General features: G+C 37.4%; 1 protein-coding gene across 1 annotated transcript; it reads left to right on the plus strand.

Moving 5' to 3' along the window:
• Positions 1–19,368: 19,368 nt before the first annotated feature.
• Positions 19,369–24,825, plus strand: LOC139128680 (death-associated protein kinase 1-like). Its single transcript, XM_070694416.1, has 3 exons — positions 19,369–19,498; positions 20,071–20,253; positions 21,504–24,825. The coding sequence occupies exons 1-3, from the start codon at positions 19,391–19,393 to the stop codon at positions 21,879–21,881; spliced, it is 669 nt and encodes a 222-aa protein (XP_070550517.1). The 5' UTR covers positions 19,369–19,390; the 3' UTR covers positions 21,882–24,825.
• The last annotated feature ends 823 nt before the right edge of the window (positions 24,826–25,648 follow it).

The following is a 25,648-nucleotide window of genomic DNA, read 5'->3' on the forward strand; positions in this document are numbered from 1 at the left end:
CCACCCAATTTGGAAACATCTACCACGAATATTCCAAAAATACTACTCATTGTTACGGATTTTCCTTGACAATGTCTGGAAATTCTCATCTTTATTTTGTTGCATGTGAAGGTTTTTCTAATGAACGGGACCTTTTCTTTGTTATCTGTTTAAGGTTTTAACGATGAAAAATCAATGCATGTTTAGGGGTTTTTAGTGAAAAAGTGGACCATTCGGGGGGCATGACCGTACTCCTTTTCTATGGGAGTACCCCCAGGGGCTTGGCTGCTGTATGTTTCGTCTGCTACTGTTCAATGAACTGCATCTTCTCTGGAAGCGACGTTTATCAATTTCTGGATGTTCTCTTCTCGCCTTACAGCAAGCAAAAGCGCTAATTCTTATTTGTATCAATTACTACTACGTTCGGCTGCGTACTAGTAGGACACATTTGTCATGGTTAAACTCAAAGACACCAGAGCAAAGGCAATAGGTTACATCGAAAATATGCCCAAAACTCGCCACATTGGGGCGTTTTTGCGACGTTGGTAATTTTCGATGCGTTCACACGCACTGCGAACTTTTAGTCCAAGCTCGGACTTAAGTCCACCCCGACTCCTTCCTAAATAAACGCTGGCCATGGGGCGTAGGGAACTGTTCTCACGTTATTTTAAAGTCAGACTCGGATCAGGGGCGGTGATGGCCATGGGCAACCGGAAACGTTGCAGTGGAAAGCCAAACCAGGGGTTACATGCGTATTTTATTAAACCTGAGGGGATCCGATTAGTTGCTCTGTAAATATTACTTATAAGCCATCTAAGCCATCTCACATTTACACGTCAATCAATAAGGTATAAATTTAGTTCGGAGCAAGCGCCCTCAACGGCCAGAGAACAATCGCTAGCTTGCAATGACGGACACAAACATCTGACAGCTGCTGTTTACGCTATTATTCAACAAACCGTGACCAATCGAAACGCCTTTGGCGAATATATTTACATCTAGAAGAAAATTACGTACGGCTGTACAAACTTTCAGAGACCTCAATTGGTCTAGCGTCTGACGATTTAAACCATTTCCGATATGTATCCGATAAGATTGATTTGAATACTCATGGTCCTAGTAACAATAATTTATATGCTACTTCATTCAAGACAAGTACTGGACAAAGGTCATTTCTTAATCGTGCAACTATCATTTGGAATGATATTCCTCTTCCTGTTAGATACATCTAGAGTTTGCCATTTTAAAACTCAGTTATGCAATTTTCTTCACGACAAATATTCTGGATTAATAGTTGTTCCATTAACCTTTGAAAATCCAGTTGGCCGCTAAAAAAACTTCCATCAGGGCTTACGTTATATTCATTGCAATTTATGTTGATTGCGCCGCTGAAAGATAAGCTTATGTTGTAGCAGAGTTGTTGTTTTTCCATACATGGAAAACTATTTTCAGTGTATTTCCATCGGGAAAGAGTTGTCCCCACCGGCAGTCCACATAATTATTTTTTCATGTAAACATATTTTGATATCTTCACACCAGTCTGGTGAGGATAGAACTTACTTTGGACGAAGCTTCTTTAAAATTTTTCCCAATCAATCGATAAAGGTAAAACGGGAAATCTGAGCAACTGTCAACGATGAAAATGCAATATACAAAATTGTGACTTCATTGTATATCTTCGTTTGAATATGATACGATAATATGAATTCGACGTTATTTTGGAAATTGTTGACAGTCACTAGTGTTGGCTATTAGAGTGATATTTTGAAGAACTTAAGACATGCGTTGGTATGTTGACATCTGGAAAGAGACGAGATGGAAGAAATTTCATAGTTGGAAAACAAATTGTTTTCAGTAGTAGTGGTAGTATTTCTTGAGTTAGTTTTACCGATTCTTTTCAACAGCCGTCTTTTATCGCTTGAAGTTCGTTGCCGTGTTGAAGGTGCGTTCTCATTTGTTTACAACTGATCCAATGATTTGTTGAAGCGGTACTCCGACTTAAAATATAGCCTTCCTAGATTTACAAATGATTTCCATAAATAGTGGTTAGGTTTCTCACCCTGAATATCGGCTTTCAATTAAGCAGTATTTTACATCGGTTGGCCGAGTTGACTTTTACCGATTTGGCGATCGTAGAACAAAATAGCGTCGGACTTCGCACGATCTATGTAACGGTTGTAGGAAATGGTGTAAACTCTATGACACACGCTGATCTTGTTGTTGTTTCCTGATATTAGCTCGTTTTGAAGTCAAGATATCTGAAATTATTTTCACATAACTTCATTTTGTTCACAGCCTTCATAATTAGCCAACATTAACAATGAAGAGTCACAGATAATGTGTCACAGAGTTGACACCGTTACAGTGTATACCAGCAATATTGAAGTTTAAACATCAAAAACTTAAGTGATTTGTTTATCTAGTCATAATGTGATATGACCCCTGGTTTTAATTAATGATTATCAAAGAGGTTGGTTTAAAGATTCATCGGAGAAATTTTGAGCAAACATTTGAAGGTTTTTGAAGTTTTTGAAGTTGTTTCTGTCCTTAAATACGACGGGATTCTAAAGGTGAAATAAAAAGATAAAAAATAGCCGAAAAGCTACCTTGTTCCGCGTATTAAGTATGTAGAAGAAGATTAGAGACAATAAACTGCAAAGAAAACGTCTGAAAACAATCTTTTCGCTTTGCAAAAAAAAACTGTAAGACTGACCCAGATTCAGTTTTTTTTAAATCTATTTCTCAAAGTCGCCGTCAGAGGGCGTCCAGGACGTCATGTGAGCCAAGCAAAATGTCGCTCAGTGACAGCGAGAACGGTGCAGACTATTTAGACCTCAAAGACTTAGCCTGAGTACAACAGTATTCTGGCCTAAAACTCTTAATATTTCATTCGTTTTTATTAATTCAATATGAAAGACCAGGTTTAAAAATAAAAAGAGCACAACTCTGTTAATGACTTCCTACACATGCTAACACGAAGTTATATACATATATGATGGCCTCAAATATAGTCACGGCCTACTTAACAAATAAGCAATCACTAGAATTCACCGGTAATATCCGCGCAGATATAAACGGAAACTTTTTACGAGACCATCGTTCATGAGAATAGTACCGTTGTAGTAAAATGCCTGCGAGTATGTTATGAGCAGAAGTCGAAAAACATGACTTTTTGACGGATTGCATTTCCCGAATTTGAAAATTTTGGCAACAGATTTCGTGACAATTCTTTTGTAAATATAACAACTGCTGTTTATCTTTCATTGGCGGCTAAAGCTACTAGTTGAGGCTTAAAAACCAATTCGTAAGGCTGCGGCAAAACCCTAAACTAAGTTATGAACAGCGGGTATGTAAGGTGTTGGTCACGTGACCTCGGGCTGTCAATTCACACACTGGCACACGGTTCCTCCACAACCGTGACTGGCAACAGTACCCTACCTATCGCAAATCTACCCAAATGCACCTAATCTCTAAACAAACTCAACAGCAGAAACCCACCAACTTTATTTGACTTTTGCCTGTTCTTTAGCTCAAGGTTCAACGCATATTCTGCCGATTTTCCACCTTGCCACACCGTTTCACTTTCAACAAAGTGTCCGTCACATCTTGCGGTACAAAATCTGTGCAACCTTCGATATTTTTCATATCCCGCGTCCATTTCAACAGACACGCCAGTGTCTAGGGATCAATCATGCAGCCCATCATTACAATCATTTAGAGTCAGATCGTACCCCTTAGAAAATCTTGCCTTGAACTTTTTACTCAGGACGGTCCAGTGAACTTGTAAGGTCAATGATGCTAAGTGACCCATATCAATCCCAAATGTAGATAATTGTTAGTTTTTTTGCTTGTTTTGTCTTGTTTTGTTTTTTCTGTGATTTTTTTTTTTGCAACCACTAAACTTAAATCTTGTTTCAATGTTACTTGAAAATTTGTGAAGATTAGTTCACTGGCAGGTACGTAGAGTTCTTAACTTTGTTAGTTAGCACGATTTCCCTGTTTTTTCTTAAAATTCAAACTAATCAACCTGTTTGAAGTTCAAGATTAAAATCACGCATATAATAAGTTCAATTCAGGCTATAATTGACCTTTTCTCAACAACATGTGGCATGTTTTTCAGTATTCTGCTTCTGTATGTTAACTACTATGGCTGACCATTATCCGTCTGTCATGCTGAAATTTCGAGTATTCTATTTGTCAACACAGCTTATATGTGTGTAGTGATCATTGTTTATTGTTTACAAATGAATTCTAGTCCGGACTTGAATACAATTTTCAACATAAAGAATGTAGATTATACTCATATAGGTTGTGTTGATATGCTAAATACTTGGCATTAAATTACAGTTTAGAGATTCAATGCAGAAAGTGTAGGAAAACCACAAAACAAAAGTTCTGAAAAATAGCCAAAAGATGCAGCTAGTGGAGCTTTAAGGTATTATGCGTCTCAATGAAAGACTTAAACTTTTGCTTATGCTTTCCTCGAAGAGTTCTTTAATCATACTCTTTTAAAATCAAGTAAACTTTGGAGGTCACCCTGAAAAATGAGAAAGAGAAATTAAAGATTTACCCAAGATTTACCGATTTTTTAATTCATATGCAGCTCTACAGGCAGGTAAACTTCAAGGTAGTATGCGCCTCAATGAAAAACTTAAACTTTTGCTCAAAATTCCCTCAAGGAATTTTTTTAACCACTCTCTCTCAAAATCAAGAATTAAAATTGGAGGGCACCATGCAATTTTTGGTTCTAGAGAAACTAATTATCCGAGATTTTCCGATATTGTAAAATTCTAACCGCCAACTATGTGTTGACTCAATGGAGAAAAATAAAATATTCGATTTTTGAAAAACAAAGACGGTGAAAACTTTTAATACAGCAAGAGCTTTAAAATGAACCCCTCCACCCATGCTACATCAGAAAGAACTAAAAAAGTATGAAAGTCCAGAGGTGCTTTCTACATTAGTCCTATCAAAACATTAAGAGTGTAACATGCTTTCTACTGAACTGTCGGTATTCGATGCAGGGACGCCTGTAAATGCCCGACGAATATCTATTTCAGAAAATCACCGCCTTGCGGTCTCTCCCTCAGACTAATATCGATTAAAATGGGCTTTCATTTTTCTAACTTGAAAACGGTCGACATCCCAGATAAAACTAAAACAAGTATGGCGTGTATAGGACAGATAACTCCAATGTCATACTCCTTTCTTTTGCACTCTCTCCCTCAGAAAGGTTTCTTTTTCTTAATGAAACACGAGTTCGCTGTCGCAAGGCCTGGCAACGTCGGGAGGAGATAAGGGGCGGAGGGGTTTCACATATAAAGTTTTCACACGGTTTGGTACGACACGGATTAAAAATATTTAGCCATTTCTTTTACCAATCATTGGCAATTTTGGTCAAAATCATCATAATAGATGTCTCCCCACCTAAATAGTCCAAAAAATAGTTGATGAACTTAGTTCAATCCGACCAGCTAAATAGTCCAAAAAAAAAGTTGATGAACTTAGTTCAATCCGCGTCATAAAGCTCACAACTTGGCCTAACTTTTACTTCTTTAGAAAGAGAGAGTCCCGACGTTATTTCAATGACTTCATTCCAACGCTAAATTCGTAAGCGATGATTTCACGGTGTGCTCAGGGCGCGCAAGAGGGCTATTTGAAGTTATTCCGTAAACCGTGTTACATCATAGAGTGACGATCAGAATACCATTTACGTTCACCATGGCGTAGAGGCTACGACACCCGTACGAGCACGTTGAAGCAGTCGAGGTACTCCAGGTAATGCTGGAAAATCTTTACTGCCAGCGACGCCAGCTGATGATCGACATGGCCGAAGTATTCCGATCTCGTTTCTGGTCACGAAGGTGACTGCGTCCGCAGACGTAGGAACTTCTCGACTGCCTTAACAGGGACATGATGTCATCCAAGGGATGTTGGAGATACTTCGCCGGCCATGGCCTGATACTGAAGCGTTATAGATCTGATCATTAGATGATCAAAAACCAAACGGCCCTATTTCATGGTCACCACTTCCTCAGAAAAGTGATCATCCGTTTAATAATATTTAGATTCTACACCTTACCTCTGACACTCACAGAAAGCTGTACTTAATCACGTGTCCTACACACAGTACATGCACACATTCTCACAAAGTGGCGCATTCATGTCACACCTTTTGCTACTTTTTGCGGTCAGTGTTCTAAACCGCAGCATACAGCACTGCGACATTGAAGTGCCGGGGATGCAGGATTGCGGGCCTCTATATTTATTAAAATTTTCATAACTTTATGTTTCAAAACATAGTGGTCTAAACTACTGTAACTATGAAAAATACAATTATTATATCTGTTACAGGAGGGACTGTGTTTTCGTACAATCCACTTGACTGTCAACAAACAACTTGCATTTCTAAAAGCCAAACACGACTGAGGTCTGATTTTTTCGGCTACATTTCAATTTTACTTTAAAATTATGACTGAATTGAACATGCGATCATCAGTTATACAAAATTTAATGCCAGTGTCACTGTTAAAAATAATAAATAAGGAAAGAGAAAGCAAGGGACTGGCCTGCTAATAATTACCTCTCGCCGACGTTTCTGCATGGAATTTTGTGCGCGGTCGTTCGACCGTACACCTCTCCGATCTAGTTAAAGAACTTACCTAAGGAGGAGCCTTCAAATGTTCCTGATCAGTAGGAAAGTTAAAAAAATGTCCTGACCCTGTACCATAATTGCAATTAAATGCAACGATAGACCATCATTTCTGTTTACATATGGCTAACAAAGAGCTCAACAACTATTAACTATTTACATTCAATAAAAGATAATACACTCAGCTAGACCACCGCAGTCAATAGCCAGCACGCAACTTGTGTTTGACTCATATGACGTCACTGACCATAGAACCGGAAGTAAGGACGTTGGCGGGAATTTCATATTGCGTTTTTGGGGCGGGTCTGACACCCAACTACAGTTTAGAGAAATGCGATTAATATTTCGCATCGCCTACAATTCCAAGCATGAATAGTTTATTAGGAGTTCAGATGTTTACCAAGATTAAGGTGAGATAAAATCCTTGCATTGACAAACAGATCAAACTGATATTAACCAGAACGACTTCGTAGAACAGCTGATATGAAAGAATGTTTGGAAATAGAGAATAATCCTTTGTTTTATGTGCCACAATATCTGCTACTGATACCTGCTAATATATCATGGATGTATATCCACATTAAAATGAGTGTAGAGACAATTTCAAAAAGACTGTCATCCAATATAAAAATACCTGCATTCAAAAGATATAATCATGTACTTGTTAAATGAATGTTAAAGTAATGTTTAATTTGCTGTTTTTAATATGCATGTATATTAGTAAGAGATGTGATTGTTTTCTTTCAAGTCAACACTGCATGTACTGACGACCAGTCGTGATGCATGAGAAAACTTGTATCGTCTCAAGTTTTAATGATACTATATGCCATTACAGGAATTATTTATTGTCATATAAAGCCATTGACCATGATTAAAATCTAGTTTCGCTGCAGTTTTATGAATTTTCATTTAGATTGAGAACGACACTCATTAAGTTGCATTTAACAAGGTACTTATTGCATAACACGATTCAGAACTAATTTTGTTTGGTCTTCAGGGTAATATTATAAAAACCACGATGTGACACCCACTTAAGAATTGTTCCAACTGACATAAAATTATGCATCGTATATTAATGTATTGAGCCAACTGATCTTTGTCACTTCGTAACTCATCTTGACTTACCAACACTGAAAAATTGTGTTCCAACTAGTACTGATATTAAGTGTTTCAATTTCCTCACTGACAATTGTATGTTCTGATATGATTTTAATCACTGTTTCTCTGAAAATATTACCAGTTTAATTAGTTTACGCTTCATTTTTAAAAATCTCAACGGATCTATGTAAACGTTTGTTATTTTTGAGTATTTGTAGAATTCCCCACTTTTATATTTCATGTTTTTCAGAACTTCATATTTTCAATATGATACTAGTTCCTGATCAATGATGTTATTGGAAAGTTGGGTGTTTGTGACATTTTTCCCTGTGCAACTCTATCAATAAAATATATAAACGCTATGTTTAGACTACATGGCGCTGGATAGTTACAATATTTCATTGGAATAAGTGTCACGGTGTAGAAATACGCCGTATGACGACTGAGACTCAAGTGTTCCGCTGATGTAACAGTTAAGTCACAAATGACACAAAATAAGGATTAACTTCAGATGTTCGGTTAAATACACGCTTATCAGGCGCCTTCCCTCTTCTTATAAGGAACGAAACGTGACATGATTTCCAATTTTTTTATTTTTCCCTTTAAAAACTCAGCTAGGGGACCTGTCTATGGATTGCAAATTGTGTCACTTCGGAAAGATGTGCGCGAATGGCAAATGGCGCGACTCCTTTTTCATGCCTGGTGATCAGGGGACCTCTTCACACCCGAGCCAGGCAGCGGTATATGCACATTGACCAAGAAGTAAAATTGACGTTATTTGTACTACGCTATTGTCACGAAAGTGTATTTAGCGGTCCTTGTATAAATTGAACCATAAACAAGTCAGCTATATAAACAATGATCACAGACGCCCAGTAAACACTGGCAAAGAAATCACGCCGGCGGTCCAGCTGTAAGGACTTCTCAAGTTGCTTCCAGCGAGGACAGTGTTGACCAGAATTCAGAAAGTGATCTCGACGGGAATTAACTTGAAGGCGCAGAGGCAAATCCAGGCATCCGGGACGAGTTGTTCTAAATCAGAGTCAGATTCTGACTCAAAGCTTGAGTGAACAAAGCAATGGACACATTTGAAAGTACGATGAGGCTACGTTTCATTTCTTTGTATGAAATAAGAGAGTATCAGTCTCAGTTTGAACATTTTAAGGTTGAATTTATTTTATAAAAAGCGGAGCAATCCCTGAGTATTTCTACTCAATGCATTGCATGTTGTAGCTGCAGTACAGTACACTCAGTGTGCAGTTTTCGGACGACCTCAATTTTCGGACATTCCATCCCATGCTGTTCGTCGGACTCACTTCGCTCCGTAATGATAGCGTTTTACAAGTTGCGTCACGTCATATTAAGTGAAGTGATACTGCTGTCCCGTTTTGGACAGTTTGTTTAGTAGAAGCTATTTCGGGCTATACAAATTTGGCGAAGTTAGCCAGACCATACGATAAAAGGTGCCGAAAGCAACACATGGGACAGCCCATATGTCCGGTACGTAAGCGCCAAACACGTCGAAATATGGTTATGTCGACTATTAAACGTAACTAATTGTCACGAAATATTTACATTATGTTTTTTGAACACATCGAAAATGAAAATTGGGGTTTTGAAGTTTCAAATTATCAACATTCAGCCCCTACTAACTTTCCAAATACGACGTCCGATTATTGCGATAACAGTCCGATTAAGTACTACGCACTCAACACGGTGTCAAAAATTTTGCCACTTGACCCCCTAAATACCACTTCCGTCGTGTAACACTTTGACAATAAACACAAAAGGTATGGTAATAAAAATTCGTAGTGCTCGTCATTTATGAAACGGCTTTGATTGGGCAAAATTCACTGCCCTTTCCGAAAACTATCACTCTGAGTGTAGCTGTGTTGGACGTCGACCTTTGACAGAACTATCACTTCCTTGGAGCACGAGATTAAAGGTGCAATCGATTCATGTCCCCGTGCATTTTCAGAGCAAACGAATCGTGCAAATGTGATGCGTTAGGCCTATTTTGTACATGTTTTGATTATGAAAAACAAACAAAGCTTGTCGCCGCATTGTCGGGTCGCCATTTTGAATCGCCGTCTTCACACGCATTCACCAGTTCACGATTGTGTAGAGACGGGAAGCTTCCTGGCGCGCAAATGTTCCAGGTGAAATTTCCCATATTTGACACGAAAGTATAGTACACCTAATCACATAGCCTGACAAGTCATCATAATTTCAGTCATTTTAATTTACTCGATAGGCGAGGCGATCGGCCGAACGCGAGACATGTGACCGTTGGTAATCTCCTGAAAAGAACATGTCACTATAGCAAACTAAACACTAAGCTTACAATGCTCTCTCGTGCGTTGCGCGTTGGGTGTACGTTCTGAGCGAAAGAAGCCCTTGCCTCACACAGTTACGGACATGATATTGCGAAGGTGTGAAAGTCTGTTTGCCCGTATTGAGATAAGTCTTCGGCTCAACTTCGAAAAGCCGAAAAAAGTCGAACAAGCTGGGCTAGGGGTACACGCCCACCCGTAACTTTTACTTGCATTTTATCTGGACAAGGGGTTGATACGCAACAGGGCATGTCAAAGGCCCTTTAAGCAACAATTTTATCAAGCGGGAACACTGTTTCCATCTTGAGAAGGTTAAGGAATATGAAATTTATTTGTTTTCAATATCGAATTTCCGACTTAGAGGAATTAAAGAAGAAAGAGGTTAAAGACGTCAAACATCGGATGTAACATGATGATGGTATTGAATGTACATCATCAGTTATGCCTATTATATAATTCCACAGGATGGATGGACTCCATTACACTTGGCAGCGTCTGATGGAAATTATGTCACCACGAAGTTGCTGTTGCAATATAATGCATCTTTTGAAGTACAAGATAGGGTAAGGACTATCCTTATTGACATAATTTATTTATTTGCACAACTCGCGCATTTGTTAATAAGTTTGACTTTAATCAAAACCATCGAAAGGTGTTCAAAAGAGTCAACTATTTTTTTTGATGAAGTGTACTATGATATCAAAATGTCCCCGATTGTTAAAGTTGAACATTTAAAATATAGAGTCATTTTATGTTTACCATGTTGCAACTAGTGAAAGTGTACGTATCTAATTTTAATTTTTGCAAAAACGCGCTTTATTTCATGTCATTACATTTTCAGACATACAGTTCCGCCTTTCGACTTTTAACAGTAATCTTAGTACGACTCGCGCATAATTGATGAGTTTGACGTTTATCACACCAAAAAAAATTGAGGGGTGATCTATATTCTCAACTACAACTTTTATTGATGAAGGGTATTAAAATATATTTAATTGGCAAAGGCACACACTAAAAACATATACACGCTTTCTATTAACCGTGTTCAGAGTACTGAAAGCGACTTTATTTCATTTTAATATGTGCAATAGTGCACTTCATTTTTTTGTCATTAGATTTTCAGACATGCTGTTCCGCTTTTTGCAGAAGGGTGCAATATTTGGCGCTGTGTAGATGCCTTGCACGTCTAAAAAAGAAGCAAAATTCACTTTTAAATTGCAAATGTAATCAAAATTGCTCGCGCGTGTTGTATACTTGGCTATTTCCGAGCACATTCACATTTCCGTTATTTCTATGACCATATTTCTTGAATTTTTATCAAGGTAACGGTTTCTTTTTGTATAACTAAGCTTTGCTTTCCTTCAGCTGCACAAACATCCAATTATCGCAAAAATTAGGTCATGCCGGTACGTAAATCGCATCCTTTGTTTCCATTTTATTCAGGGTGGAGACACTCCTCTTGACGTTGCTGATGGCAGAAGAGGTGAAATCATTGTTAAAAGTAAGTTTATTTCGTTCAATTCAAGACGCCTTAAACGATTCTTCAATTTAACTAAATTTATCATGTCAGGGATTAATATTTGCTTCCATTTTGGCGATAGAAAGAACAAAGTAAAGTGTTATGTTCGTCAGACGTTTTCAAGGAGCCAGGAGGATGATTTCGTACACACACATAACTAGACTTTACAACACGTTAGCAGTCACAATTACCTTGCATTCTTACCGACTTCTCACATACGATATGTCAGACAACATGTAAGATTGCATGTGAACTGCTACTTTGCGAAACATTTTCCGTCACGGTTAACACACTCCGCTGTGGACGTTATTGTGACGGAAAAAGGAGAGGTTGAGATTATATCAGTAGCGAGAGCGTTGCGTAGAGTGGCTACTTGTTCCATACGCGTAACGTATACAGCATACAAAACATCACGTAATAATTATTGCCGTGACGCTTATTGGTGGGGATTAGGTTGACTTCCCTGCAGGCTAAGTACACTACGTGGAGCCAGGAGCCGAGGCCCAGAATTTGGCGTTTCCCAAATACACGATGACAATCGTAAAGGCAAGCCCTCAACTGACACAAGTGTCAAGATTTTCGGCTAGTACACTCAAATCGACAATGCGACGGCCATTCTTCCATTCTCCGGTAGGTCTACTAACGACACTATCAACGGCATTATAACCACGACCTCCTCGTGTATAGCGAATCACACGTCACACTTCTGATTTACGCTGTACAGGCTACGGTCATGTTGCATTTTTTTATCTCTTTGCTGAATTCTCGTACCTTCCAGCGTGTTTTGAGGGCACGCTGAACATTTTCTCGGCGCGATTTTCCTTTACCAGCAGACGACATTTTGTACAACGCAAAAACGTTCGGAACGTCACTATGCGCGCGTGGTAACTATGGATACATTTCTGCGCGGAAATCGGCGTAGTACGCTTGTATTTTTCCGATCGTACATCCTTAAGCGCAAAGTTGTTCTAAAATGTCTCAAAATGAGACGGCGATCGATAAACCCAAGAGCAACAATTCAGAATGAAAGGGATGTCTGAATATCAAGTCTATGGCGAAGCTACCGTGAAAATCGCTCTCGGAAAAGGTGTAGGTGAAAAGTTGCCGGTTTCACGTAGAAAACGACTGCCAAGCGACAAGAGAACGTTTGACATCATCGGAACAAGATAAATATTTGATGTAACTGTTTCCAACTCATTCGGGTTGTGCAATGGTTAATAGTATTAGAATTTGAAGTTTGATTTGAAGTTTGATTTTGGGGAAATTGATATAAAGGAACGAATTAATTTTGAACTTATGCGACAACCTTAGACGGTCCCCAGCGATTGTCATTTGAGTTTGGAGTTTCAGTCACACACGGATTTGCAAAAACGACTGTGAAGTATAAGTCATTTTACTCTTAGACGCACGTCAAAGTATGTTTCGATTGATGCACGTTATCTAAATATACAAAATAAATACACTGAAGCAAGTGATATTTTCCAAATTAAGGCATTGATTGGCTCGAAATTTTGCAGTCTCGACTAGCCCATGCATATGTCTCTGCGTGTCTCTGAGCAAGTCTTAGACAATTTAGTAATTTTTTCTAACCGATAACGTAGTAAAAATTTACCGATAACGTAGTAATTTCTCCTAACCGATAACGTATCAACAAATTTACCGATAACGTATCAATGAACAATAACGGATTAAACCAACTGACAATATAGAGTAGTCAACCAATACCACATCAAAACGACCAATAACGTATCAATTAGTTGATAATATCTGATTAAGCGAATCATGAGGAGCAATAGATCGATCGATCGATAGATAGATAGATAGATAGATAGATAGATAGATAGATAGATAGATAGATAGATAGATAGATAGATAGATAGATAGATAGATAGATAGATAGATAGATAGATAGGTCGATAAATGTATCGATAGATAAATCGATCACTCAATCGATAGATCGATCGATCTATCTATCGATGTTTGATAGATGGTCGGTCGGTCGATCGATCGATCAATCGATCGATAGATAAATTGATGGGCAGATCGATCGATAGAACGAAGGATCTATCGATTCGATAGAAAGATATATCAATTAATCGATAGATCGATCGATCAATTCGATTAAATGGTCAATAGATAGGTGAATAGATAGATCTATAGATCGATTTGTCATCACATTGTCTCTTACTAAATTTATTTTCTTCTATTATTGTTTTCCGTTAAGCGTAAATTGTTATAAATATATTTGTTTCTCATCCAGAGACATTGCAAAACTGATGCGGCGACGCGTTTTTGTCTTCTCATTTCTTTTACTCTTCAACCAAAAAGAATGCGCGAAAAACATGAAAACGACATAGGAATGCACGCAGAGATAAATGTACAGTAGTGTTGTTTAGTATTTTTTATAGCAACAGTTCTGCGGTTTGACTTTTAGTGCAGCAATGCACAGTTTTGACAGTTTATTAGTGACATATGTGTACTGTTCTGAATGGAATGTTAGTGTCAGTTATTTTGTTTACAGTTCTGTTTTATACATATTCCTCATGAGCAGAAAAAAAGGTTGACGTGGCGGGTCTCAATTGAAACAAACTATTTTTCTTGGCCTAAGCGGTTTTTTTCTATTAGCACTATACTGTGTATGACTACTCAATAATTTTGAGATGTCTTCGTAATAAGATGTGAATCGACGTGAATCACAACAGAAAGGATGAAGAGAAAAGAAAAAGCAATACGTTGTCTACAAAATATGTTGACTAGGCTGCTTACAGGAGTAATTTGCAAAATTAATGAATAGTGATTATAAGGAATTCAATTGAGCAATGAGTCCAGATTTACCTGTAATTCAGTCCCAGAATGAGAGTTACATGAGTGTGTACCGGTGCTTTACTGTCTGTTCTGTTTTGTGTCTATGTTTATTACTAGTGTATTACGAATTTTTACCAAGTGTTATCAGATTACTGATGGGTATGATTACGATTATTTTGTAAAGGCTTATTGTCATTTTGATATACTGACGTTGTAAGTAACGAAATTTTAAAATCGGTCATATTGAAAACTTTTTCCAAGTCCTCCCAACTTAGAAAGTGTGTCAATAAAGACACTCTCATATGTATTGTATCTTTAATTCATTCTGCAGGAATACTTTTAAATTGGTTCACATTTCCAAAATTGATGAAATTCGATTCGTGATGTCTGAGTAATATCACGAAAACAGTATACTTCAATTTGATACGTTATCGGTAAATTTATTGTTACGTTATCGGTTAGGAAAAACTACTACGTTATCGGTAAATTTTTACTACGTTATCGGTTAGAAAAAAATACTACGTTATCGGTAAATTTTACTACGTTATCGGTTAGAAAAAATTACTACGTTATCGGTTCGTTACTACGTTATCGGTTGATTTACTACGTTATCGGTAAATTTTTACTACGTTATCGGGTTTGCTACGTTATCGGTTAGTTACTACGTTATCGGTTGTAACAAGCCCTGCCACGCAGAGCTTAATTACTCATTTTTATCACCTTGGAGAATCCATTGAAAGAACGCACATTGCAAAGGGAAGAACGTAAGTCCGTGGAAAGGCAATAAGCAGTACTAGTGATCTCCAGCAATTTATAGTTCACGAAATACAAAGACATTGGTGGTCATAAAGCGATTGTTTTCGTAGTTTATACATACAAGGGGCTAAGAGAGAAATTTCTATTGTCAGCATCGACAGTAAAGAACGTTTTGGGTATGATTTGGAGTTGAGTATCTCACTCTGAGAAAATACAGCTGCATTGCAGTCATTGACAATGAGTATAATGGAATGATGTCGATCGACGTTGTATAATAAGAGGCCATCAAAATGCTACTACAATAATTGTATCCGGTTTAGAACTACGAGTAGGGCGAGTGTCAAGATTGTCCACGTCACCTCGGCCCCGGCGTAGCCAAAGCCGGACTTTCTCGCCATACTCGTAGGGCTACCCACGGGCCGTGCGCCGGCTTTTTCTGCCGCGTTGACTTTGCAGCACCTGCACCGGCGGCGGCCACAGCCAGTAGGAGGAGAAAAAAGCCAGCGCACGGCCCAGGGGCTACAATTATTACTACTTTCAAAACTGAGGAGACGTCGGTCCCAACTTATAGCGAATTAGAAACTCGCTTTGAGCTACGTATCTGGGCTCAATACACATATAATAGTTGTCATTCCAATAAAGACTAGCTCCAATTCTGCATTTATTTATCGATATTCCCAATAAAATAACTCATCAGTACAAATAACGGCGCTTGTTGTTACAATGGTCGAACCTTGCGGTGTGGTTGACCATTGTGAGGTAGTATGCTCTGTCAGCTTTCTTCCATGGGATGACCGGGCTGCAAAGTTTCCAGCCAATCAAACGCCTGAATGTGGGAAATATACTGTAACTGTTACTTGTTCGAGAGCTAAAACCTCCGCTATAGTGTTTTTAAACATTCCGCGCGATAAGAGAATGTGCGGCAATCCACACATCCTTCGATGTTATGTGTTAATGTTAGATGAAAACTTGTAGTTCTCAGTCAAGAAATCCGTTTGTGCCAAATCCTAGAACTCAAAACTCAAAAGACAAGCGCTGTAAGCTCCTGAAATCAGATATTAGTATCATACGATTGAATAGTTAATGTTATTTTTCGAAAGTTCCCTTTCATCATCTGGTGAAATACTTTTTCGTCTTCATGCATATTTTATGGTACAGTACGAGACAACATAGAATCACGGCACTTCTTGCTAATCGATGACCTTTGAACACCCAAAATCTATAACGTAAAATGACAAATTGTATAAAAGCAAAATATTAGGGTTAGCGACACATTGTTCTTAATGATATTAGAATATGACCACACTTTCGCCATTATCGTAACCTGATATTTGTTACTGTACCGTTTCAATTTTTACACGTCTTAATTACTTTGTTTTGTTATGCAATAGAATATGACTGACATCATCGGTAAACATATATCACCAAAAAAAAATCTGTACAAATAGAAATATGAGAAAATTCAGTCAACAGGTCGCACAAGCAGTGTGCACACTCCGTGTTAGGAAACGAAAAAAGTCTCCGATGTAGTCGCTAATGGCATTTGTCTATATATTTTGTACTATCGTTTGTATCATTAAGATATATTACACAGTTGTGTGTCAACATCAGAACATAATATATATTTCAAGCTGATTATATTTGAGTAACGTTGGTTAAGAGTATCATTGGTTCCCATTGAGAGTATCGGAACAAGAATCTGACTACTTACCAGTCCCATGTTACATGACTTGTGAAAATTCCGACATCACCTGCACTGATTTGGATCAGTATACTAAACATTCATTAGGCAGGATGTTTTTAACACTGGCGCGATTCCATGTCATCCAAAGCAGTAATTAGACTTTGCCTACAGCTAATTGTATTTTAAATTTATGAAAACGTGTTTGATGTTGTTATAGAGGAGGGGACACCGACATTGAACGTAGCGAATTGCTCTGCAGGTGTTTCATTAAGTGATCCTACAAAGAAATTTATATTAATGGTATTATACAAGTTTCCGTTGAACGAAAAGTAAGTACAAAACATAACGTTTATGAACTTTCATGCTAGGAGCAATTACAAAATCATTTAAAGTTTGCTATTTGCATGTCATTAATATGTACATCCTCTGAGAGTTTTTACCATCTTACAAAAGTTACTTTCCTTTTTCAGGCCGCAAAGAAAAAGGCAGAGTTCAATGTACTGATGCAAAAGCCAGGAATTACAAGAAATAGTAGCAGGCTAAGTGTGTGCGGATATGGTGGTGTTGGCAAAACCACCCTTGTGAAGGCTTTGCAAAGGGTAAGGAGAGAGAGAGAGAGAAGAGAGAGAGAGAGAGAGAGAGAGAGAGAGAGAGGAGAGAGAGAGAGAGAGAGAGAGAGAGAGAGAGATGATCATTTGGAATATTACAATTTGTTAGTTTGCAAGTAAAGTGCTTTAGTTATAACACAATAAAAGTTGTCCACCTAGAAACAGATTTCTCAGAAACACCGCCGTCAATTTGCAAACCGTTTGAAAACGTTGGTAAAGGGATATTTTTTAATTTTTAAAATGTGACGCCGAATCGTTTTGATTGTATTTGCACAAAGATATATTTATTGAATGATGCTAGATTCTCAGTGACGAATATTACGACAACAATTCCATATGTTATATACTTTGTTGTGCTGTTGCTTGTAATCACAAAAGTTTTAGTTTGTACACTTTGATGAAATAAGAAAATGACAAGAACAGTACTTTTTCTCTTGTTCGTGTAAGAGTTCTAATAAAATGTGAAACTATTTAAACCTCAAATGTAAATCGACACTTTAATTATAGACATGTTTATAGTTTGCCAATCATTCCCTTTTTTCTTGTAAAACTCACCAGGGTTTGGAAGCATACTTTACTCGTCGATCGGAAGAGAAAGCACCTTCTGAAGACGAGGCCACGCATATTCCAACGCCTGGTATTGACGTCAACATGGTCAATATACCAAAAGCTGGTAACTATATTGTCTGGGACTTCGCTGGACAACCGGAATACTACGTGACCCATAACATGTTCTTAAGGGCGAACGACACGGTGTTTATAAATGTTTTCAAAGTCATGGATGTTATTGATGGGTTTGATGGAACACTTACGGAAAGGCAAGTTAATGACGTCTACGATCTTAATATTACAATGCTAAATTTGAGATCAACATATCCGTAAATTGATATTTCTGCATTAATGCCGTACTAATACACAGGGTTCGAACTGACAACATACGGTATCCAGTAAACTGAGAAGGAAGCAACAGACAGAGCTGCTTTGCCAAATCCTCACTCTCAAAACAGAGTGGTTCTATAACCGAGTATACAGTTATTACAATTTGTCTGACTGTGACATCCCCAACAAGTTGTAAAAATTATTAGCACTCACGCTCATACACCAACTATCACAATCTCACACAAACTTTACCGAAGCAATGATTAAAAATCTTTACTGGGCGAAAGACAATTCTGCCCTTCATATCTTCAGCTACGTCGGAGAATATTTAACTACATTATTGTACTAATGACTCTTCGTATCTTCAAATGATTAGATGCTGACATGGCCGAGATTCATCAAGTCTAGAAGATCTGATGACCAAAGTAGCGACAACAAACCGACGGTAATTTTAGTGGCAAGTGGTGCTGATCATGTGACAGAGTCTCGACGTCATCGTGGTGAGTAAAATACATAGTGTAACGTATATTTTTATACGCAGATTCTATTGGTATTGAAGGACTGGTTGCAAGAAAAATGTCGACTTTGTTACAATTGAACAGTCAACTGCTGATATAACACTCAGCACGTTGTTAGTTCCTGTTCAGATGCTTAGAAAAATAAATTAGATATGGTGACCAAACCACGTACATGCCTATTCAGATAAAGACATGTTATGCTTGTACTTTTCCTGTGTCACAAAAGTGTACCTAGTCACACACCAGTCAGCGAAAACAGAAGCATTTCAATGTGGAAGTTGATCGCGGTGCCTGACCATTTTTTAGTCTTCGTTAAAAGACAAACACATTTTTACAATCTAAATGACAATATTGTTCATAAGGCGAACTGCAGAAAGAATCTTACGTTATGATTCAGTTAATTTACTCATAGGTGTTGAAGTCCGACACCTACTTGGTACCAATAATGTACATTGTGTTCTCACATGTATGCCTAGACAAATGAAATAACGATGCATGTAATTACTTTGACTTGAAGCAATCAAGATTCGTAGAAGACATACGGTCAGAGATTCAGAACATGTTTGGGAAATACTTGAACATAGTGGATGAAACGTATCTGCTCAATTGTCACGATTCCCGACATAAGGATATATACAGACTTCGAAAAAGTTTGTCAAATGCCAAGGTACGTTTTGAACACATTCAAGCGAAGTAGTGATCGTTAGTTGCAAGCAAATCTAAGATGCAATAAAATTTGGACACTTAGGAGAATATTTAAAATATTGATGTAAATAATAGTTATTTGGAACGCCACATCGTTTAGCTTTACCATAACAGTTTTTCCAAGCCGTTGCCTACATTCAAAAATCATTTATAACTTTTTTCATTTAAAAGATCTTCCCTGTCACTGAGGGTTAACTCACCTTGATTCGTCCCTAGGCTTTTTAAATGTGAATCGTTCATACTGCAGAACTATAGTATAATCGATTTCGAAGGCAAAAATTGTATTGGGGTAAAATACACTCTTATTAAAATTTCCATCCGAAAATATCTATTTCAGCACTTAACCGAATCTTCTGGAGTAAGGCAATTGTGTCTTCCGTTCTACACAGATATTATGTAATTATAAATTACAGACTTGTTTGGCTGTTGAATTATAATCATAAAAAATCAATAAATTTCGCTCAGAAGACAATAAGTTCAAAATTAACTTATCATAAGGAACGTATTTAGTCTCCATTGCCATTATGTTTTCAGCGAGAAGAGAAAATACCTAAACTCTGTGCGAAGATTGCAGACAGTAAGAACAAATGGCAAATCAACGAGAAGTTTCCAATATTGTATTGGCATGCCTATGTGGAACAAGTGAAAGAAATAGATCCATTGGTGGAGGAAGATTTCCTGAAAACGGCTACATCTTATCTTGACAACATCGGAGAGGTATACAGATTTCTTAAAAAATTCACATAACTTTCATTCATTTCTCCATGATCACAAAGTCGCGATTTTTGTGACGATATAAGCTCCTATGCCCTACTATATATGAAGTAAATCTGACAAAAGAAAATTGATATTATTCTTGTTATGAATCTTCTTTGATATATATTTTCACTCTCTACTCTGCCGAACAACCACGCCTACGGACCACACGGACAACTGGTATTTATCTATCCTATCTAATAACATTACTTTTTAAAAACTGGCAAAATATAAACTTGGCTTTTCTCTTGTTTAAATAGTCAAGCTACAATTTTTTTTGTGTGAAGCAAACACTGTGGTTCACTTTGGCATTAAAATATGTTTCTTGTCTTATAGTCGCGCCAGCGGCTTACTGACTACGCATGCGCTTATTCATAATATACTATGCGAGTAACCGGAAGTGTACCCTTCTTTCATGGGCGCCGCCATGTTTTTTTTTGAGTACTCGTAAATAAACAAATACGAAACAAATTACTATTATATAACATGCCTTTATAAAATATACCTCTTTTATTAGCCAGTAAATGTTATTATGCACCTTGTCGCTGATACAAAATATCGTTAATATAGATAAAGGGAGAAAACTGTCGTGCATATGAACGGGGGCGTACGCAAAGAATGCTGGGATGGAATTATAGAAGAGCGCCCCCTGTGTCAATAATTAGATTCAAAAATTGTCAGTTTTTAGACGGACGCTATAGTTTTCAGCTTGCAAGTGGAAGGTGGGCAGTGCGGTTAACATTGCAATGATACTGATTGCATAATACGTCCCTTGTTTAACGCAATAGGCTGTTATCATTGTAAAAATTGCCAATTTTTGTCCAAAATTTTTACATGCTACAGAAAATCTATACCTGCCTTCTGCAGGGTTTGACGTCGTGTACGTACGTGAACTGCTTTCATCAGAGGGAAACTGGGCATAGTTGTTATGAAGTAACAATTACAGTTTATCATGAATCAATACAAATAACATTGCCAATCTTAACCCTGGCGCGACACCAAGGGCTGAGCCCTATATAATATTATTGGATAATTCGTAGGGTATTTAGCAGCAATATTTTCATAATTCAAAATCACCTGTAGTGTTATGTGTACATTCAAAACTGATCGTTGAGTATCATGATAATCTTTAAGTAGTAATGGTAAGCCTTACTTCAATAAAGTCTCAAAATTACCATTTATTTACTTAATTTAAGAACATTTATTTGCAGCTTCTCTTTATCAAAAATCCAAACGGCGATGACATCATAGTCCTCAATATCCAGTGGCTGTGCTCCAGAGTTTTCGGACCAATGCTAGCCACAGACATTTTCCTTCAATACAACAAGAAATTACGGATGAATAAAACATTCTACAGTCGAAGTGACATCGACGAAGTCTTCAGTGAATTTGCCGATACTGAATTACTTCTAAACCTGTTGAAGATTTTCGAGCTCGTCTTTGAAGCTGACAACAGCCCTTCAGTACCTGGTAGCGACGTGCAGTTTATCGCGCCCGCGTTGTTGGTTGAAAACATGCCAGAATCACAGTGGAGAAAGGATTCATCCAAGCAAATATATTTCGGTCGACAGAATCCAATGTCGAGATGAAACAGATAGCTTTTCACCTGGATTGTTTCCACGACTACAGGCAAGACTTTACAATCATTTCGTGACCTAGGAAGACTCCCAGTGGAATATGGAAGAATGGTATCAAAGTTTGCCATGTGGTTGAATGTTTGGTGTACATGACCAGGGGTTGGAGGGCCATTCACATCTGCGTCAGGGCAAAATACGAAGAAAAGATCGGAGACTGCCACAACCTAATGGAAAAGGTGTTTGAATACGTAGAAGATGTCTTAGAAATCTGTTGTCCTGGTAGTGATATCGAGAGTCGTGTTCTTAGCGCTCATTCGTTAAGGAGTGACATAGACCCGGACAAAGCTAAACACTACTCAATTCAGAAGATTGTGGAAGCGGAGAGAAAAGGTGTCAACGTCTATGACGAGGAAGGTGGCGACGAAGATGCAACTACTGATTTGCTTTGCGCCGGATATGATACCACACTGCTCCGTGCTCTGGGATACGAATGTGACGTCAAGTGGATAAATCATGAAACACTGGAAAAATTCTCTATGATAATGGATATAAAGAGAGATATGGCAGGTGACTATGGGACCATGGCAGATCTAATGGGTATACCACCAATCAAAGTCCGAGGTTGGGAAGGTAAATCTTTGTCGATGTCAATTACAAAGCATATATTATCAGAATGGTCTAAACGATGGGAAGAGCGAAAGAAACGTGGAGGATCACCAAATGATGGCGCCATAATGTATGAGAGTACCTTCAGCAATTTGATGAAAATTCTGAATGATGAAAGCTGCCGCGTAGAGCAAGCTAGAAAAGAGATAGTCGACATGTTTCAGCGGATTGGAGTTTCAAAAGGGGGCCACAGCGTTACAGAGAGATCCTATCGTGATTAAATAAAAGGACATATAAGACAGGGTTAAACGCGCCCATCTTCAACACGATTTATCAGCAACAAAAGCCATTAAAGTTAATTAATTCAAACAGCACGATCATCGATTGGCCTGCATCAACACAATGACACAGAGAGACAAACATTCGTTCCTTTTCATCACATTTGTGAATCCCACTTATTACGATAACTGTGACTCTACTGAAACCTAAAACCTAAACGAATTATACTTATCAAACATAGTGGTAAAATCAAATAATAGTATTTTATAGTATGTCGTTCTATAAACAAAAGAATTTCTCGCAATAGAAAAAATCACTTTTAATCATTCGTTTTCGACGTTGATCCTAAGAACTGAAAACAGTTCACATTCAAATAATGTGTTGTTGCATTTGTGTGTCGTACCAAGATTTTACTGAGATGTTTCAGTTGTAACCTTATTGCTTGGGCTGTTGGAAGTATATTAGATTGGTGTTTTGTTCAATTATACTTCTATCTTCAGTTTGGAAAGTTTGTAGCCTAACGTTTCTGAGGCTTTTAAAAGTTTGTTATAGCAGTGTTCTGTTCAATAAATTTTAGTATGAACAATTTGTCATATTAACATGACAAACATCAATATGACCAATATTTTATTGGTTGTAGACTGTGTTTAGTCTCCGTACTCCAATCAAAAATGAATATTCTGAAATTGTATTTGCAATGATCGATTATTTGCTAAGTTGCTTGGAAAAATCATTGAGGACTTCCATGCCGAAACATTGTCTGAAAAATATCAATGCCAACCTTGGTCTCCTAAGCGTAATATCACAATTCTGAATTATTTTTATAGTTATAGTTTTTACGATGTTCAAGGTCGATAGAAGTTATTATGTTAGGGTTTAAAAACAAGTGCCTAAGTTACCGTGCGAAATAAAGGCCTTCTCACAGCAGCCTTTCTAAAGGCTTACCCAATAACGTCAAGCGGGAGGTTATTTCGTACATTCGTTTCCAATTATTGTTAGATCTGCAAATATATAGTACTCTATGTGAATAGTTATGTATGTGTGTACGCAAAACTAAAGTTTAAATGTGTGTTATATCATGATATCAGATACTTATGTTCGGAAATGTGTGTATTAAGTTAACCTGTTATCGGTCAATCAGCGTCATTGTTGCCACTGGTGCAAGCCCATAATTTTCCTGTTTATGTAAGAGACAAATACATTTAAAATTATTATTTGATAAGTTTCGAGATTTCTTACAAACAATATTTTCACATTTTACACGGGACAGTCATTCAGGATCTAGTATAGTTCAAAAATCGTCTGCCACGTAGAATCAAAGTTGAAACAAGTTAGCGTATGTACCAGCACAGACAATGTTTAGATATGAATGTAAAGAAGATAGCAAAGGCAATGGACTTCGAATTAAATAAAAAATATATTAAAATAAAAAAAAGTTTCTGGCATCGCATTTCAACTTACTCCTTTATGTTACATCTGCTTGATGAAGGTTGGCGGTTGCATTAATATGATTCCTATACATACGGAGTTACTTCGATTCCCAGCCGAAGAACGAATTCGTTTTAAAAATTCTTTGTCTCATTTTTTTTAAATTGTCCATCAAGGTGAATGTGTTCCGAAACAGTTATCAGAAATTCGACTTGTAACGATTTGTCGTCCAGTACAAAATAAGAGATTCAAGTCGGTGTAAAATTGAATCATTTTTCTATCAAAGATCATGAGAAACTTTTAGCGCGTATAGCCCACATCCCCGAGCTTCCGATAAAATTATTTTTTTTTGTAAGAAGACTCTAAAACCAGTTTTTCCGTCAATGCTACCGATGATTTGCATCTTATTTTATCTCCATTTTTTCATTTTATCATTTATAATGAGATTTTTTAAATACCTCCTTTGCTGTGTTTAGGTTAATTTCTTATTCAGCTTGCTTATTTTTCCATTGATGTTAATTACGCCTTTTCACCGAATTAATTTGTTTTATTTTAGATATTTTTATTTTTACCTTTAAGTGTTGTGTTCACACCGCTGTGACAAGCTGTGAAGTGGTCTTTAAACAATAAATTATTGTTAGTATTTTTTTGTAGTTCTTGCGTTAAAACACAAACACTGCAAGACGTTAATACGAAATTTATGCCGCATCAGAGCCTCACGTATTTGCACTCATCAAAGGTAGCATAATGGTTTATTGGTACAGTTCTTTAGTAGCATAGTACACCCTTCGAAGAATCTACCTGGATGTTAGTGACCTCTAACTTAACCCCTGTGCTTGAGAGGTCAGACCTAAGCTTTATGGTGTTTTAAAGTGTTTGAACCGAGTTTTCGATTAACATTAGGGTTATTGACCACCTAGTATATGACATTAAACTGGTCCAATAATTATTTCCATTCAAGGTAATATATTACCAGGTCCATGGGACAATTGACCACCTAGTATATGCTACTTAAAGCAGGCTATTCAATGATATAAAAACTCAGTTACCTTGACAATGCTTCTGTGAGGCCTACATTTCTAAATTTCCTGGTCGTTTGTCAATTATGGCATTAATGCAATATAAATAATGTTTATTTCTTTTTACATGTTCAATGTGATTGTAACCCGCCTGTACTGGTTGTTTATCACAGAGTCCTCTCTCTAGCAAGCATCTTTCAGAGTAAGGCCAATATTGTGGCACCAAGGGATAGAGAACGTAGTATATAGTTGCCCTTAGTGTCAAGGCAATATCAAATATTGTAACAACATGATTTCCTATGTCAGTAGGTACCACAGGCAAAAATCGCAGTATTATTTACTTGTGTGTTATGTATTGATTTGTAAGCTTGAAAATTGGGCCGGTGGCCTGTAGTACTTATCGAATAAATACTACACGACAAGCAGTATTGACAGATATGTGAGTCA

This window comes from Ptychodera flava, unplaced genomic scaffold (genome assembly GCF_041260155.1).
Source record: "Ptychodera flava strain L36383 unplaced genomic scaffold, AS_Pfla_20210202 Scaffold_64__1_contigs__length_706160_pilon, whole genome shotgun sequence".
In the NCBI taxonomy this organism is placed as follows: Eukaryota; Metazoa; Hemichordata; class Enteropneusta; family Ptychoderidae; genus Ptychodera; species Ptychodera flava.